The following is a 17,743-nucleotide window of genomic DNA, read 5'->3' on the forward strand; positions in this document are numbered from 1 at the left end:
GACCCTGGTACATCTCGGGGAATAAAATATATGGTGCTTGTTACCATCATAGCTACCACAGGATCCAGCTATGGAGTCAAATGACTTGAAAGTAAGCAAAGGCCTTGTAACACAACTATCCGCAAAACAGATCAGACTTGCTTCTTTCCAGGGATTCGACAAGCAAGTCGAACATAGAGGCAATGCTTTCCATCAGCATCCTTAGGTAATTGTGCTTTGAGACGCACTCATTGGCAAGAAGACATGGTTGATTGTGATCTCCTGCCGTGTTTGACATCTGACCATCGCAAAGATGGCCCTTCGAAACCTGAAAGAGGGAGAAATCCTTTCAGTGTTGGATGCATGAATTCCGTGCCAATCCCTCGAATTCCAAGAATTTCACCTCCAAGAAGTGAATGGCTCAAGGGCTTCACCATCCAAGTCCAGCAGTCTAACCACTGCATCACACCGGAACTCTCACATTTACAATTATAACACATTCTCTCCCCACAGAATATCCACCTCTTAAGTTGTGGTAGAAGTGAACCACTTACTTTTTGTTCGCAATGACATAAATACAGGGATTATAGAATGTGGAGGACTTGGCAAACAATGGTGCTATAATTGCCATGGCAGGAGAAATTTTCCTGGGATCCCCAAATGAAGACCATAAACACACGATAGAATATGGTGACCACGCCACCAGGAACATTAAAATCATGACAACGGACATCTGTAAAGGAAAATGAACAAAGTGTGATGTCCCAAAATATTTTCAGTTCTGTTCTAGCATCTCTTTGATCGTTACCTCAGACCTTCATTCTGTCCAGTCCCCCTTTTTTGTTACAAGCCCATCTAAGGTTGGAATAAAGTAGGGATGGAGGGACACAGAGGAGATGTGAGGACGTGGGAGGAGGGAGGCTTGAAGGAGCCGTGAAGATATTTGGTTTTGTGAGGTGTAAAGGAAGGAATTTGGTTTGGCAAGGTGGATGGCGAGGGGTGGCAGAGTTGTCAAGCGATATGAGCAGGGGCGGCAACCCCTAGTGCAGTGTTTTTGGACTACTACCATCCCTAACTAGCAAGACCAGTGGTCAGGGATGGTGGGTATCGTAGTCCCAAAGCAGCAGGAGACCCAAGTTTGGGTAACAGTGCCCTAGTATATCATATTTGTGTTTGGCATGAACATATGTAGCTCAGTGATAGAGCAATGGCTTTTCATGCAGAACGCATGGCTGGGAAGCCCCATTTCTAAAACTCTGGGGAACCACAACCAATCAATCCAATGAACTTGATGGACCTATAGTCTGATACAGTCTAAGGCAGCATCTTATGATCTGATGATTTGTTTCAGCACCTCAACGTGCAAAAGAAACTGATTTCCTCCCCACTGAAACAGAAAAGGGAGCTCTGCCAGAATGACCATACCTTTGTTACATCTACTTGATCAGACCAATCTATGTTGATGCTCTCCAGGCAACTGCTTCTGGCGTACCGCTTCATAGTTCGCGAAACATTGAAGTAACAGTAAAACATGACCGATAACGGGATGACAAAGTTAACGGCAATCACAGACATCGTGAAAGAAACAAAGGATCTGAAAGTGGAAAAAACCCCAAAGAAGATGACTAGAAAACACCACCTTTCATCCTGGTTTAACTGTAAGATTAGAGTGAAACATTTTATGTACTGTGCAACATGTTCTAAAAGTGTTTTTTTATACTGTACCCATCAATAATGGCTCCATTTTGGCTGAGTTTAGACACACAGCCTATTACCCACTTAATAGGGAGTATTTCCCATTGAACCCAGTAGCACTTGCTTCTGAGTAAATATAAAAAAGGATTGTGACCTTCACAACTGCCCACAAGGGTTTGTTTACTTGTCAACAGTAAGGGAGTCAGACTCTCTTGAGTCTCTAACTCCAATCTATTCACAGTCCACTATGAAGACTTTAAATATGGCTTTTTAATAAAATAAAAAACCCTTGCTTTTATATAAAATATAAAGAGAAATAATAAAAAATAATTTAAATATAAAATCAATACAATATATTTTAAAAAACCCATGCTTTATACTCTTGGAGAAAACATAGTTTGGAAACCTTTCTTGCCCTCTTTAGAAGCTCTTTCCTCCCCACCAACATCTCAATAGTTGCCACTTTTTATGGTAAGGCTGCACTGACACAAGCCCAGTACAAATTTACGAACAAACACACACACGTACTACCCGACAAGTCAAAACATACGCATCGTTTTTCCTCCAGTTCACTGTACAGGTAGCTCCAGTTGGATCTGGGGCATAGCTTGCCCAGCCCACAATCGGCATCGAGGCCCAAAAGACTGCATTGATCCAGGCAGCAAGAATCAGAACTGTGTAGTTGTTAGCAGTAAGTCTACTACCTATGGAGACAAAACAGTGATACCTCTGTTTATTCTCCCTGGTCACTTACAACATTTTACACTGAAGTAAACACGGTGTTTGAATGATAACAAAACTGTATAAACAAAATCAATCTACACTTATTGTAGATCTATATAAGTAAGCCCTCAGACATATTAATACCCAAATTATATATTGGCTTCATATAGTTAATGAAATGGAAGCATTTATTTTCCCCTCCATCAACACACTTTTTACAATCAAAAGTTGGCCCCCAAAAGACAAGAGATGACAAAACACCACCCCCCAAAACCAGGGGTAGGAAACCTATCACCGCCCACAAGATGCTGTTGGTCTGCTAAGCCCCATCTGCCCCAGCCTGAATGGCCAATGTTCAGGGATAATGGGAGATGCACTCCAGCAGCATTTGGAGAGTCACAGGTTCCCCACACCTACCATGAACCTTTCACTAACAGGATTACCCCTGTACTTTATTTTCATTTATATCACACCTTTCTCCCATCATGGAATTCAGGGCAGCATGCATAGGATTAGGTTCAGCAAGGTAGCTTCATTGTGTCATAAAATCATAGGATTTTAGAGTTAGTAGAGACCTAGGTAATCTATCCCAAGTTGCTCAGTGCTGGATCTCCAATGCAAGATATGTAAGTAAAATATTAAAATGGTGCTTTTGCCCACAAAACCATCATTTAGTTGCCCTGTTCCCAGATCAGTGCTCTGAGCCTTGTGGCTGCACTGCAGCCTATGCTGTTTTATGACAAAACAAATTTTTTAAAAATCCTTCCAGTAGCACCTTAGAGACCAACTAAGTTTGTTATTGGTATGCGCTTTCGTGTGCATGCACACTTCTTCAGATACACAGATAGTGTGCATGCACACGAAAGTTCATACCAATAACAAACTTAGTTGGTCTCTAAGGTGCTACTGGAAGGATTCTTTTTATTTTGTTTCGACTACAGCAGATCAACACCTATATCTTGTTTTATGACAGTTGAATCTCCCTCTACACACACCCAAACACCCACACACCCATGCAAACTGGTCACCAAGATTGTCTGCTTTCGTCTTCACCCCTTTCAATTTTTCAAGTGCTGGATCTCATAAACCTTATTAAAATATGACTTGGTTAACTCTGTGTGGGTAACAAAGTTTCCAAAGAGCACTAAGAAAGCAAACAGAACTGCTGGTGCTTTAAATGGCAAAACTCTGTAGCATTTATTTGCTCAACTGGTCCTGCTGTGCGTAAGCGACAATCAACTCAAGCATCTATAACAAAAAGTCTATATGAAAAAACCAGTTCATGAGTTTAGGCAATAAAATATAACCTAAACCTATACCGTGTTTTATACAGTAGTTGCAACAGACTATATTTTTGTTTGTGCAAGAATATAACATACCTATATGTGGCTTGCAGATTGTCAGGTAACGGTCAATTGCAACAACAGTAAGCAAACCAATACTTGCCATTCCAAAAAAGATATTTAAAGCAGCATAGATCTGAAATTGGAGAGATTATATAATCATTTTCAAGGAATAATCGTCATTGTTTTCAAAGGTTTTGAACTCTGATCCTTGTTACTGTTATTTTTGCAGTTATTATGCATTGTTGCATATATCAACCCCAAATAATATCAAGTTTAGCTTTAAAAAATGTAACACTGAAGTTCCCGTGTTGGATTTTGGCTAGCTGAGCATTGTTATCTGTTCATATCTTAACAAGAGAGAGCCATAAACATATAATACATATAATTTCCTCAAAAATTGTATTTGGGTCTCATGTTTTTTAGAGATTTAAGTTGCTTTGATAACTTTTCCATAAGGGAAATGTTCCATACACTTTCCAAGCAAGTTTCCAGTGTCTACATTAGATCTTTTAAATCATCAGCAAACAAGCTGAACCATGCTATTTGGGGACCAAAGGGTACTGTTTGACCTGTAACAACATATACTTCATTCATAATTAGTTCCCCAAAGGATTGAACCTTCTTGCAGCTCCACCACATATTGAGATAAGCCCCCATTTGCCGACATCCTCTCCAACAGAGTAGACTAGGTTGAAGATTTATTCTGTGACTTTTTATAGGTGGATGGTGCTATCTATATACTTTTTTTGCTGTTTTATTTTTTCTGGTAAATGAATTGCCATTTCCTCTATATATTTTTACTAATCTGACATTTCTCTGTTACAATTCCAGCATAGATAATACTGAGAAGAATACTGGTCTGACTCAGCCCATTATGTACTGAGTTGAATAGGATCCAAAAAAGCAGCAGTCTGATTGGTCCTAGAACAATAGGATTCAGAATGCAGCAGTCTGATTGGTCCTAGAACAATGCAGCAGTATGATTGGTCCACAGGAGCCACCCAATCCAGGTCCAGGTGGAAGTGAATCCACAACCTGATTGGCCTACAGGAGAATCCCAGAATTAGCCAATCACGTGTGACCCATTGTGTAAATAATGTATATAAAGCAGATATTTTGGGGAAACTTTCATTCCTCACTACTATGACCTGAATAAAGAGCATGAAATCCACACTCGACTCCAAGTATATTTCACAGCCTCAGTGGGTTTACAACTAGTGTGCCACAGGCAACACTGGCCTCTTTTTTTCCCTTCCTTCCTTCCTTCCTTCCTTCCTTCCTTCCTTCCTTCCTTCCTCTGTTGCCCTCTTGCGTCTCTGCCTCCCAAAGGCTTGCACAGCTGTTTGTTGCAGCAGCCTTGGTTACAAGCTCCCCAGACAATTGGTGCCTCTGTGGCTGGCCAGGGGATGCTGGTTGCCAGGAGCAAAGGAGCTTCAGAGATGGGGGGCGGGGGCTGCAATGGCTGCCTGGAGGACTCCCAAGGAGATGGGAGAGGAGAGGAGGCTGAGGGAACACTCCACAAGGGAGGGTGTTTGAAAAAGGATGAGAGGCTGCCAGTTCGGCAGGCAAGGGGTGACATAACTGGGCTCCTGAGCTCCACAGGGGTGCTACAGAAAGAACATATTTGGTCAAGGGAGCTGTGGACTCAAAAAGTTTGAAAACCTCTGGCCTAAGGCATCATCTCAAGCTCTGTTTCCTGTTCCAGCTGGCAGTAGCTCTCCAACAGAGTTCTTTATTTTCACCTACTCCCTGATCCTTTTAGCTGGAGGCACTGTGGGGCCTGTGGCAAGTGAAGTGTTTTGCCCCTGTGCTGGGTCCCTTATCCACCAGGTCTTCTGCCCATTTGTTGCCGCTAATAGTTTTCACAGCTGAAAAATGTTATGAATAGCTAGACAGTGCTAGGAGTCAGACGTTCTACTCTAGGCAGCCATCTAGTGGCAAGCCCAATTTAGTATGTGTTTTAATTTACAATTCTGAAATGCCTCATTTCCAGCTTGCAGACGGGTAAAGGTAAAGGGACCCCTAACTTAGCATGACTAAGCCACTTCTGGTGAACCAGAGCAGCGCACGGAAACGCCGTTTACCTTCCTGTCAGAGCAGTACCTATTTACGTAACTACTTGCACTTTGACGTGCTTTCGAACTGCTAGGTTGGCAGGAGCAGAGACCAAGCAATGGGAGCTCACCCCGTCACGGGGATTTGAACCGCCAACCTGCTGATCGGCAAGTCCTAGGCTCTGTGGGTACCAGATACCAAACAGCTTTGTGCTATCTGAAAAGCTAACAGATTTATTGTGACATAAACTTTTGTTCACTAAATTCTCTAGAGCCTATTTTATCAGCTATTCGCTCTTTGGGAGCATGCATACCCTCCAACATTTTTCCATTGAAAATAGGGATGTCCTATTCCATAATAACTGTGCCTCTGCTGTAACATATGGAGTGGCTGTTAGGACTGCATCACTGTTTGTGCTCAGAATGGAACATGAACAATTGTAGGAATGACCTAGATGCATCTCACTTGTTTACATGCATTCAAATCAATCAATCAATACTGCCCTCTTATACCTGGAGGTCTCAGAACAAAATAAAAATATAAAACCACCAAATATATAATCGAAAAAACAACCCAGTCACCCCCTCCCCCCAAAACCCCACATTTTAAAAGGGCATAGGATGTCAGTCAAATCAACCAAAGGCCTTATGTGCACTTCAGCTGGAACAGGGATAAACACAAACACGCTTTGGTCTTTAATTTCTAACTTCCAAGTACCTGGCAGCCTGCATAGCCGAATTTCCAGCTTCCATGCAGATCTGAAGCTGCGGACATGGGGTAGCCAATCCCACTCACTCCAATGTCAGTGAAAGCCAGGTTAATAATAATGGCATTGGTTGCTGTTCGAAGTTCCTTATACTTAACAAAGATGCCTAGGACCACTATGTTACTCAGAAGACTTACGACTCCTGTTAAAAGACCAAAAAGGGAAACTAAACAATAGCAAATAATTAACATTAGCATTCTGAAAAACAACAACAACTCTATTATGGCTAATTTATTAAGGGTATCCATAACTCAGCAAGGCATTTTAAAAAAACATTTCTATAAAACTTGGAAATGTATGCTAATGTTAATATAGTCTTATAATGTTGTGTTGCATGCTTGTATACAAAGCTCTTGCTTGTTTTGAAAATGGGTGGATAGTTTTCTTTACCTCAACCCTTTCCAACTCAGAATTATTCATGCATTCAGCAATATTGTACCCAACATATGTCCTGCTTTCCTCAAGACTGGGTTACTGTAGTATGTTCTATATAGGGCTGCCTTCAAAAAGCATTTGGATCCTGCAGCTTATCCAAAGGAGTCAAAATAAATCATGGTCCTGTGTACAAACCAATGAGCAGGAACCATCCCATCACTGAATCTATACCCTTTAGGAACACAATCAAAGAGTTTAACAAGTTCATCAGTGGGGTAGCTCAGTCGGTAGAGCATGAGATGCTTGATCGCAGGGTCGTGGATTCGAGCCCTATGTTGGGCAAAAATATTCCTGCATTGCAGGGGTTGGACTAGATGACTCTTAGGCCCCTTCCGTCTCTACAATTCTATGATCACCAAGCCCTGTTTTCAGCAGTAAGAATCAACAAAGCATCACTATGTGCCCCCAGGTTCAAAAAGGTTGGTGACATCTAATTTGCATCAAAGAGCTGCACTTCACAAAACAGCTCCTTGCTTTATTGAAGCTTTTTCGTCTAAGGCAATACAGTCTGAAGCAAATAGAGCAACAATAAAACATTACTTCTTCATCAGCATATACGCTACTATTTATTATAAGGTGTCAGACCATCAGTGGGTACTTAGTGTATCTATATATTTTCTACTCCTACACAACGTAACATAAGACACAAGCCCAGAAGATAACAGAACATGTTCAGCATTCCAATTGCAAAAAGTGCATTTAAACAGAAAAGTTGTAGAATTTTGTCATTTGTTCAGTTTGTGACTATAAAAGTAATAGTGACTAAAATTTGAGCACTCTGGCAGTAAGATTAACTCTCAGGTGGTATCGCATTTGTTATACGCTGTCACATTGACAATACTGCTCAGTGAGTCTTCCCTTAGAAGGAAAAGATTTGCATCTAAGAAAACTGTGACTCAATTTATCATGATAAGACTGGCCGACAGTGACATCTTTAATCAAAATGGGTGAGAGCATTTATGATCCAACTGCTACAATGAAAAGCATCCATTAAAAAATATAGCACTGTAAGAATTTGGATTTTAAAAAAACTTTTCTAAAAAATTATTTAATTGAAAAAAGATAGTGCAATATACCTGACCTACAGTAAAACTACCACCTACTCACAGAATGTGGAATCTTATATTGATGACAGAAGGCAGCCTTTGCATCTATGACCTCCTCCGTTGCTTTGCTGCATAAAATAGCTCACCATATCTCCCAGTACAGCCACTGCTTCAGCCAAAATAGAGATGCTCTAGCCTTTTTGAGACTATGCAACAGGCTCCTTTAGAAGCATGACAATGCTTGTTGTATATGTCATAATAAGCTACTCAATCTTTAAAGAGAATTCTTGCTCACACTAGCCACCTCCTTTACTGACCTAGAGCACATCTAGGGACCAAATATTATTTCTGAGTATCCAATATAGATACAAGTCTTCAACAAAACATATAGCTGAAACAAGGACCTATAGTTGGAGCTTTTTCCTCACGAGCAATTCAACATCTCCCATAAAATGTACATAAGATTATATTAGGTGGAAATCAATTATGACCAATCCATGCACAATGTTGTTTTTAAAATATATTCCATAACCACTGCTATGGGAAATGGAGTTAGAGCTGTTGAAATAACAAGCACTTGCTTCTTGAGGATAGTTTTGAGGCTGTATTGCTTAATCATTCACTGGCTGCCACTTGTGGCTGCAGCAGAGGACCCCAAAACCAAGAACAAGGCAGAGAGGAATGCAAAATGGGTGAACTCTCTGAGCTCCCAGACCATTCCAGCCTAGAACTAGCAAACAAAGAACTTCATATGGAGAAGTAAACATAGGGCTGAGAGCCAATATCCCTGCATACTTTTTATTCCTCAAAGCGACAGATTGGAGACAAAGCCATTAATGTTCAGTAGTCAAACAGAGGCCATTGGGACTTAAAGTTAGCCACGGTTTCAGTTAGCCCACTCTAAGCAAGACTGCATCCAGGTCCAACCTTCTATCTTTATGATAAATGGCTCCCAAAACAGTGACAAACACATCATTTTACAAATCTAAATAAATTACATTTCTTTTGCAAATTAACATGTACCATCTGAGTCACATCCACTCCACATATATGCATATAGGGAATTGCATCCTTAATGTCCATGTTTGATACTTGTTTAAGATCAGTTTTATCATTTCACATTTGATTGTTCCAAATCTTCCCTATCTTTAGAAAATGCTGGACAAAAACCAATTAACAGCTTTTTTTTGCACTTGAATAACACAGAATGCCTCTATTCCAAGTCTTAAATCCTGGTTTTTCATCCCCCTGCCACAAATTCCATCAACATTCATACCTGCTGTTATCAAATAAGCTGCAACTATGTTGTGTTCAGTCTGTGAAAAGGCCGAATGAGGTTCATTTTCACCTTCTGAAAAGTTAGCAGAATCATTCAAAAACATTGCAGGGGAAAGAAAATTGGAAAAACACCCTCCAGGGTTATCCTGTAAATGGCCATTCGAAACAAACACACATCCCCAGCTTTTGTAGGCAGATCCTCGTCCTGCAAAACTGACTATAAAAGTTTTTCCCTGCTGCAAAGCTCCCAAATGGATTTCCACTCAAGAGCAAAGGGGTTTAGATTCCCAAACTATGAAAGGGGAAGGCTTGTTAGCTCAACAAAGAACAGCACAGAGCTGCAAGTGCATTTTTAACAAGATCCTTACGGTTCATGGCCTTATTACTAAAGAGATTAGCGGCTGCATAGGCCCCACACTTTGGACTTCACATTTTCTTTCTGTTTCAAAAAACCCGGCAGGAGTTGATTGTTCATCATGTGTATGTTTGCATCTGAGAATTCTGAACCAAGTTTTAAAAAGCAATTAAGCAAAACAATAACTATAAAAAAACCCTATTGCAAAAGACAGGGCAAAACACATCTCAATCTACAGTGGTATCTCGGTTTACGAACTTAATCCATTTCAGAAGTCTGTTCTTAAACCGAAACCGTTCTTAAACGGAGGCGCGCTTTCCCTAATGAGGCCTCCCACCGCCACTGCCCTTCCACCGTTCGGATTCCATTCTTAGACTGAGGTAAAGTTCGCAAATCAGGACACTACTTCCGGTTTTGCGGTGTTCGTAAACCAAATAGTTCATAAACAGGACTGTTCTTAAACCGAGGTACCACTGTATTTGCAAGAAGAGGTTGAAGATTCACATCCTGATTTGAAATCCCAACTCGAAATACCTGTAATGTATCTGCTTTAAGAGTATCAACTTTACATCAACTTTGATTATTTGTCCATGGAGTCCATTATCTATATCAGGACTGTAGCTCAATGGCTGAGTTGAGGCCCAAGATTCAATCCTCAGCAACTCCAGGTATGCCTGGAAACGACTCCTAGCTGAAACTCTTCGAAGTTTCATTGGTGGAATGGCATTAATAAAAACATCCAGGTGAGAGCACTTGATGTGACACACACAGACTGGGACCTGATGGCACAAGCAGCCAAGAGGCCACCCACATATTTTGGATAGCTGTGTATGAGTGAAATAATGCCAGTTTCTTTCCTCCCTGCTGGTTCCAAGTTATTATGGTACATTCAAACCAGATATCTTGGTTTGTTTCACTCCCAAACAAATCATAATCAGTAACCCAGGAACAAACCATGGCTACATATTATGGTTTGCTGGGAGTGAAACAAACCACGATGCCTGGTTTGGACATAACACCAAGCAAGGGATCGTAACTAAAAGGCCATCTTAGATGTGTACACAATAAACCATTAACTATGGATGCGGGTGGCGCTGTGGGCAAAACTTCAGTGCCTAGGGCCTGCCGATCGCATGGTCGGCGGTTCGAATCCCCGTGGCGGGGTGAGCTCCCGTCTTTCGGTCCCAGCTCCTGCCCACCTAGCAGTTCGAAAGCACCCTTAAGTGCAAGTAGATAAATAGGTACCGCTTTATAGCGGGAAGGTAAACGGTGTTTCCGTGTGCTGCGTTGGTGCCGGCTCGCCAGAGCAGCTTCGTCACGCTGGCCACGTGACCCGGAAGTGTCTCCGGACAGCGCTGGCCCCCGGCCTCTTAAGTGAGATGGGCGCACAACCCTAGAGTCGGACACGACTGGCCCGTACAGGCAGGGGTACCTTACCTATGGTTTACTGTGATGTGTGAATGGAAAAATGAATTTAGCACAAATGCCCATCAATTATACTTTTGAGCTCAAACCTAAGTTATTACCAATTTTATTTTTAAAAAACAAGAAAACTTTTGTCATTTAGACATATCATTCATTAGACAGCCAAGTTAAATATAACTGCGAAAGCATATTCAAGTTGTTTTGATACAATTTTGTATGAATCCATGAAACACTATTTGAAGATTGACAAAAACCAAAATACAAAGACGGATAATAAAAAATAAAAAATATATTGAGAAGACCATCTTCTAAGTTATTGTTTAGGAAGTCACTGGTTTCCCAACTTCAAGATGAGTTTTTGACTAAAAAAATATAGCTCATAAAAAGTGTTTAAAAACAACATTCTGTTTAATGTCAAGAGCACAAGAGGTCCAAGGGGATTTCAAGAGAAGTATTTGTAGATCTGCAATTGGTTCATCTCAGTAGAAATCCAGGGACACGTGTGGGAGTACTTTAGACAATAACGTATTAAAAGTCCATTTTACGACATTCAAGTTCATAAAAAAGATCTCTCATTATATTCTGAAGATGAAACCATTAACTTGGAATTTCCCAGAACATCTTCACTTAACGTCCTCTGCCTAATTTGAAAGAAAAACACAAATCAGATCATCATTCCCATCTAGCCTGGAAAAATGCAACAAGTTTTCATAACAAACGGGTAGGTTGTTGTTGTAGTGCCTGCAATATTAAAGACATCTGCATTTCTGGTTTTAACATTCCACTGAAGCACTATAGATAACATTCTACCATTTACTGGTAGAAGTTTGGCTGGGTATTCTATCCAAGGGCAGCTTCACATGTGAGGATCTCCCAGAAAAGTAACATGAAATGGGGCTCCAAAGTGTTCCTCATCACTACCATAAGTGCCTTTGCACAGGATTACTACCAACAGTGGTAACAACACTGTTGTGATCCACAGCAAACACTTGTGAGACTCCTATCGCTGTTACAATGCCCCAACATAGAAACATCCTACATGTGGGAACATCAAAATGGGCATCTTCCTAAATATTACTTAACTGTTAGTGCCTTGACAAATTCAGGTGAGAGAATATGCTCAGCTTGGAGCGCCTACCCAAACAGCAGCATGTCCTCTTAGAGCAGCTGGACCTCTGCACCTCACCTGTCTCCATCATTATAAACTTTCAGGGCAAAATTGAAAACATTCTGTTGACCCGGGGATTTGGTGGCTGAAGAATACTGTTGCTGCCAACCTCAAGATCATTGGATCAAGTATGTTTCTAGGTGTAACTGCTTTTAGACATTTACAATTGTAATTGTTTTTGGAATGCTGTAATCGGTTTAAAACATTTTTGCTTTGCTTCTGTTTTGGAATTGTTTGCCACCCTGGGCTCCTTGGGGAGGAAGAGCCGGATATCAATTCAATAATATAATAATAATAATGCATGATACCGATGGCCTTGACTCTACTCCTGGTAGTTTTAAAGCTTTTTACCATCAACAAACACTGTCCACATTGCAGAGGACTCCTCTGTTCATTCACTATGGGGGTATGCTGTATGTTGTACAGAATATCACTGGATCCCTTACCAGATCCTTGGAGCATCACCAGTGCCCTGTGCGTGAACTTAACATGCACCACAGAGCACATCCAACACTCTCCTTTGGTTGCACATTGCTGGGGGTAAATGGGTACTTGTGAACAAGCTATTAAGAAAGCCTATCATCCAGTAAGGATCAGGAGCTCTTGATAAATTTCCAAGAAACCCTAAGTTTTCTGAAACAGGTTTAAAACAATTACTTAAGTCACAGTAAGAGAAAGGTAGCTGAATAGTGCATAGCTGTATTACCAGAAACAGTACCATAGGTAATTAATTCCGTAATGCTGCCATTATACTTGCCTCTAAATCCTCGGCCACCTCCACCACCTCGTCCTCCTCTGAACCCTCCACCACCTCTGCCACCCCTGAAACCACCTGGAAAATAAAAGCAGAAGGTAATTAATTAATTACGTAATTTATTAATTAATAATACTAATATCCGGCCCTTCTGGCTGGGTTTCCCCCAGCCACTCTGGGCGGCTCCCAAAAGAATATTAAAAGCACAATAAAAAATAATTAAAAGCACAATAAAACATAGGTATATTTTATGACAGCAATGAGGTAGTACAACTTCCAAAACCATCAGGAACATCTTGCTTCCAGACCTGGATTTTCCAACTTTTTTTGGGGGGGGGGGGAGAGAGAGAGAGAGAGAGACAGAGAGATGTCTACCACCTAATTTCATGCATCCAGACAACAATACCTACCTCCCCCTCTGCCACCTCCACCTCTGCCACCTCCTCTTCCGCCACGGCCTCCTCTTCCACCTCTCGGAGGTCCTTTTTCACCTGGAGGCCTTGGCAAAAATCTCTGAAGAGGGAGCAATTTTGCTGGATCGATATAAAACTGCGGGGGAGGGGGGGAAAGGCCGAGGTTAGGTTTTGTCCAAAACCTTTCTTACATGTGTATATAACTTAAAAGTTAGAGTAAACAAGTTTACTTTAGATTTAACAGCTAATATTAGAACTAGGTGTTGCTGTAACCCTATGTTTCACTGCTTTCTTGATCCATGTAAAGTCATCACCAAGTCCCACTGAAACAAATGCTAGACATATCAAGTTTCACAGCATCACAATGATATTTATTTCCTGCCTTTTTCTCTGACAGGACTCAAGGAAGCTTACATATAAGAATAAGAACCTGTCACACCATAGGGAAAAAACAATAATTAAATAGCAATTGAACACTGATATTACATACGTATATAGTTTTACTTCTACTTAAAACCAAAGAAATAAATACAGTGGTACCTCTGGTTGCAAACGGGATCCATTCCAGAGCCCCGTTCGCAACATGAGCAGAACGCAACCCGCGTCTGCACGGGTCGCTGCTTCTGCGCGTGACATCATTTTGAGTGTCACTCAATGACTACTTACATACCATTAATACTTACTGCACATGCATTTAGAAGGTAAGCTTAAATAACACCCCATGGTATGAGAGCTTTCATGCACCTTATCCAAGTTCAGAATTTTGAAACACTGGGTAATAGGTACTTTACCTTTTGCAACTTTTTGAAGGAAGCAGCTTTCATGTTTTCCGACAATTTGACTGAAAAATACTATTTGACTTGTTTAGGAAAGATTACATTAAATGCATGTCCAATTCTTTTCATATGGATGAAAAGTGCCCAAGCAATGTTTGAGTCTCATTACAGCTTTTTTGTCATTTATATTAGAAATTATCTCTTTGACATCTGATGGAAGAGCATTCCACAGGAAGGGCACTACTGCTGAGAAGGCCCTCTGCCTGGTTCCCTGTAGCTTTGCTTTTTGCAGTGAGGGAACCGCCAGAAGGCCCTTGGAGCTGGATCTCAGTGTCCAAACTGAACGATGGGGGTGGAGATGCTCTTACACACATCCCTATGTGGACATTAAGCTTTGTCTTCCCCCACAGAGAGAGATACCAAATGGAGATCCCAACAAACTAACTTTGTAAATCAGCTGAGAGAATTATGCCTGCTTTATACTCATAGGAAGGGATGGCAGACATACGATTCCATCTCTGTACAAGCCCCTTGCGTGAGTAAAAACACAGGCTAGCCACACAAAAAAGTTTCTATTCTGGGTGCGAAGGTAATGTGTGGGGTTGCATTTCACCCCTTCTCCAACAGCCCATTTGCTTGAATGAACTACAGAAAACCAGGTAAATGGTTAAAATACAAGGCTGAGATTAATCTTAAAAGATATCCTGAAATTAGGTTCTAGATTATGGAACACTAGAAAATTAAACAGAGAGGAAATGCTAGTAATTTATCTTCTGCAAACATTCAAAAGTACACAACTAAAGGATACAAAGTCTCTGAGCTGCCCAAAGATTTCATCCACTTTCCCAATCTGTTCCTTATTTTCTAAATAGACGGGTGCATTGAAATAAGGTACTTTGCTCTCCTGAGTCACACATTTGCAAACAATGTCATCTTCACAGGGGTGCATAAACTCTCCCAGGACTGTAAATAACAAAAGGAAACATATTGAGATCAGGAATTCAAAGTCAGGATCTAAACGTTTTGTTTCATGTACGTTAAGAAATGACTGTAACTTACTGACTACACTTTCTGGAGGTCCTTGGTCATATGATCTGTTGAAGCCTCCTCGTCCACCACCTCCACGGCCAAATCCACCTCTTCCACCACCCCGTCCACCTCTATTGAAGCCACCGCCACCTCGGCTGAAGCCACCACCTCTATTGAAGCTGCCACCGCCACGATTGAAGCTTCCACCACCGCCTCTTCCTCGATACGACATGACTCTCTCCTGTTCAGTAAAGAATTCATGAAAATCAGTAGCACTCCTATATATCTCTGTAGCGCTTGAATCACTCTAGACTTGTGACAATCATTTCACTGCATGCATTCACTAGCGTTATCATGCATTAATCTACATCATCCAAAATACTTTTCAAAAGATCAGTCACGTTGAAGGCATAAGATGTTAGGTTTTGAGTTTGGGTTTTTTAGGTTATTGAAATCAAACAGTCACTTAATCATCATAAAATTCCTGTAACAAGAGATTCTTTTCTCCCATTAAAAAAACATTCTGTTTTCACATTTCAGTTGCACCAACTATCCAAAAACTAGATGCACAGATATATTTGATTCCTTAGCTGTTCCACACAGCAGTTGTAATACAGTGGTACCTTGGTTCTCGAACGTAATCCGTTCCAGAAGGCAGTTTGACTTCCGAAATGTTCAAAAACTGAGGCACAAAGGGGCTGGCTGCAAATTCAATGGAGAAAATTGAAAAACGCACAGCGGAAGCCATTCCACTTCCAAGGCGTGTTCGAAAACAAAAGTATTTACTTCCAGGTTTTTGGCATCCGAAACGTTCGGCTTCTGAGACGCTCGAAAACCTAGGTACCACAGTATATGAATCAAACAGATAGTTGTACCTTGGTTGATGAACACCTTGAAACTCAAACATTTTGACTCCTGAATGCTGCAAACCCAGAAGTGAGTGCTCTGGTTTGTGAACCTTCTTTGGAACCCAAATGTCTAATTGGCTGCAGTAGTTTCCTGCAGACAATCAGAAGCCGTGCCTTGATTTCCGAACGTTTTGGATGTTGAAAAGACTTCCAGAACAGATTCCGTTCGACTTCCAAGGTACCACTGTACTGGTAGTTTTAGACAGCAAGTCTACCACATTCATGAGCTAAATGAGGGAGTAGGAAGGTACTAGTCTGCCAAGGGCAACCATGAGTCTAAGACAGGGGTCAGCAACCTAAGGCCCATGGGCCACAAGTGGCCCATGGGGGTCATTTAACCGTCCCACAAGCCGCCCCTGAACCAAGCAGCCCACTCGAGTCCCTGCACGCTGCGCTAAACCGGCGCGGCACGGCACGGGGACTCACTTCTGTGGTGCTGGAAATCGCGTCTGCGCAGATGCAGAAAATCGTGGGCGTGGGTGCTCCAGCCCACAGAGGGATCTCCGCTGGAGTGAACTGGCCCTGGTAAGGTAAACTTTGCCACCCCCTGGTCTAAGACACCTGGTAAATGAATAAGACTCCCTACATTTCAATTCCGTTATACAACACAACTTTATTCCAACAAAAGGTGAAATTAAGAAATTAAGTACTATTCAAGGAGTGAAGCAACCTTTAATTTGAACCATAGTTATTTAAAATGGTACTACTTTATCATTTGGCCCATGAAAGTGAACGAAAACCTTACCCAAATACTCAAATCATCATAGAATTATCAGTGTTGTGAAAGGACATATAGCAAGTACTGTTTTTTATTTAAAACAAAGGGAGAAGGGGAACAGCTATTTCTTCACCCACGACTATCTTCCTTACACTGCTTTCAACTTAAATATTACACTAAACTTATACTGAAGTGTTATTTACTCTTCAGTACAGTGGTACCTCAGGTTACATACGCTTCAGGTTACATACGCTTCAGGTTACAGACTCCGCTAACCCAGAAATAGTGCTTCAGGTTAAGAACTTTGCTTCAGGATGAGAACAGAAATTTTGCTCCGGCGACGCGGCAGCAGCCTTCAACGGCAAAAACCAGGATATGAGGAAGTGGGTCATTTTAATAGCACGCATCGCCTTAGGAGTAAGCCTCACCGAGTTCAATGGGGTTTACTCGCAAGTAAGTGCGTTCCACATCCCAAGCTAAGAGCCACGTATTTCCCAGCACAGCCCCGCTGCATAAACGGCCAGGAGGTTCAGAAGCAGGCGCCCAACCCGGGGTTTTGCAGAGAAGCACAGCAAGGCTGCAGCAGCAACCACGACCCCCGCCCCCCCTCCTCCCAGCCCACAAGGGCTCCAGGCGCCTGCAAGGCGCGCAAGCCCCTGCAAGCAGCATTGCAGGGGGTCGGGCTAGATGACCCTCAGGGTCCCTTCCGACTCTAACAGGATCTCCCACCTAAGCGCAGCACACTCCGCTCTTCCTCCCCACGTGGCCGCACCTCTCTTCCGCCAAGGACTCACGCTCTCAGGCCACTTCCGGCGGCCCTCCTTCTCCTTCCACGCTTGCCGGCGATCCGGCCAATCGCAGGCCCGCCGTAAAA

General features: G+C 41.9%; 2 protein-coding genes across 5 annotated transcripts; both read right to left on the reverse strand.

Annotated features, from left to right (window-relative positions):
• Positions 1–45: 45 nt before the first annotated feature.
• RRH (retinal pigment epithelium-derived rhodopsin homolog) lies at positions 46–10,647 on the reverse strand. Its single transcript, XM_083571703.1, has 7 exons — positions 9,322–10,647; positions 6,516–6,706; positions 3,777–3,876; positions 2,225–2,378; positions 1,405–1,573; positions 534–712; positions 46–307 (listed from the first exon to the last, which is right to left on the reverse strand). The coding sequence occupies exons 1-7, from the start codon at positions 9,425–9,427 to the stop codon at positions 202–204; spliced, it is 1,005 nt and encodes a 334-aa protein (XP_083427829.1). The 5' UTR covers positions 9,428–10,647; the 3' UTR covers positions 46–201.
• A 546-nt stretch (positions 10,648–11,193) lies between these two features.
• On the reverse strand, positions 11,194–17,700 carry GAR1 (GAR1 ribonucleoprotein). Of its 4 annotated transcripts, none has more exons than XM_083571951.1 (7): positions 17,599–17,700; positions 15,274–15,484; positions 15,023–15,177; positions 14,230–14,289; positions 13,451–13,574; positions 13,025–13,103; positions 11,194–11,740 (listed from the first exon to the last, which is right to left on the reverse strand). In XM_083571951.1, exons 2-7 carry the CDS (start codon positions 15,473–15,475, stop codon positions 11,731–11,733), a joined length of 630 nt encoding a protein of 209 aa, XP_083428077.1. In that variant the 5' UTR covers positions 15,476–15,484; positions 17,599–17,700; the 3' UTR covers positions 11,194–11,730. The 4 variants fall into 4 exon arrangements, with proteins under 4 accessions (XP_083428077.1, XP_083428075.1, XP_083428078.1 ...); XM_083571949.1 differs by having other exon boundaries at positions 13,436–13,574; XM_083571952.1 differs by having other exon boundaries at positions 17,298–17,616.
• Positions 17,701–17,743: the final 43 nt, after the last annotated feature.

Source organism: Podarcis filfolensis, assembly GCF_964270895.1.
Source record: "Podarcis filfolensis genome assembly, chromosome: 9".
In the NCBI taxonomy this organism is placed as follows: domain Eukaryota; kingdom Metazoa; phylum Chordata; class Lepidosauria; order Squamata; family Lacertidae; genus Podarcis; species Podarcis filfolensis.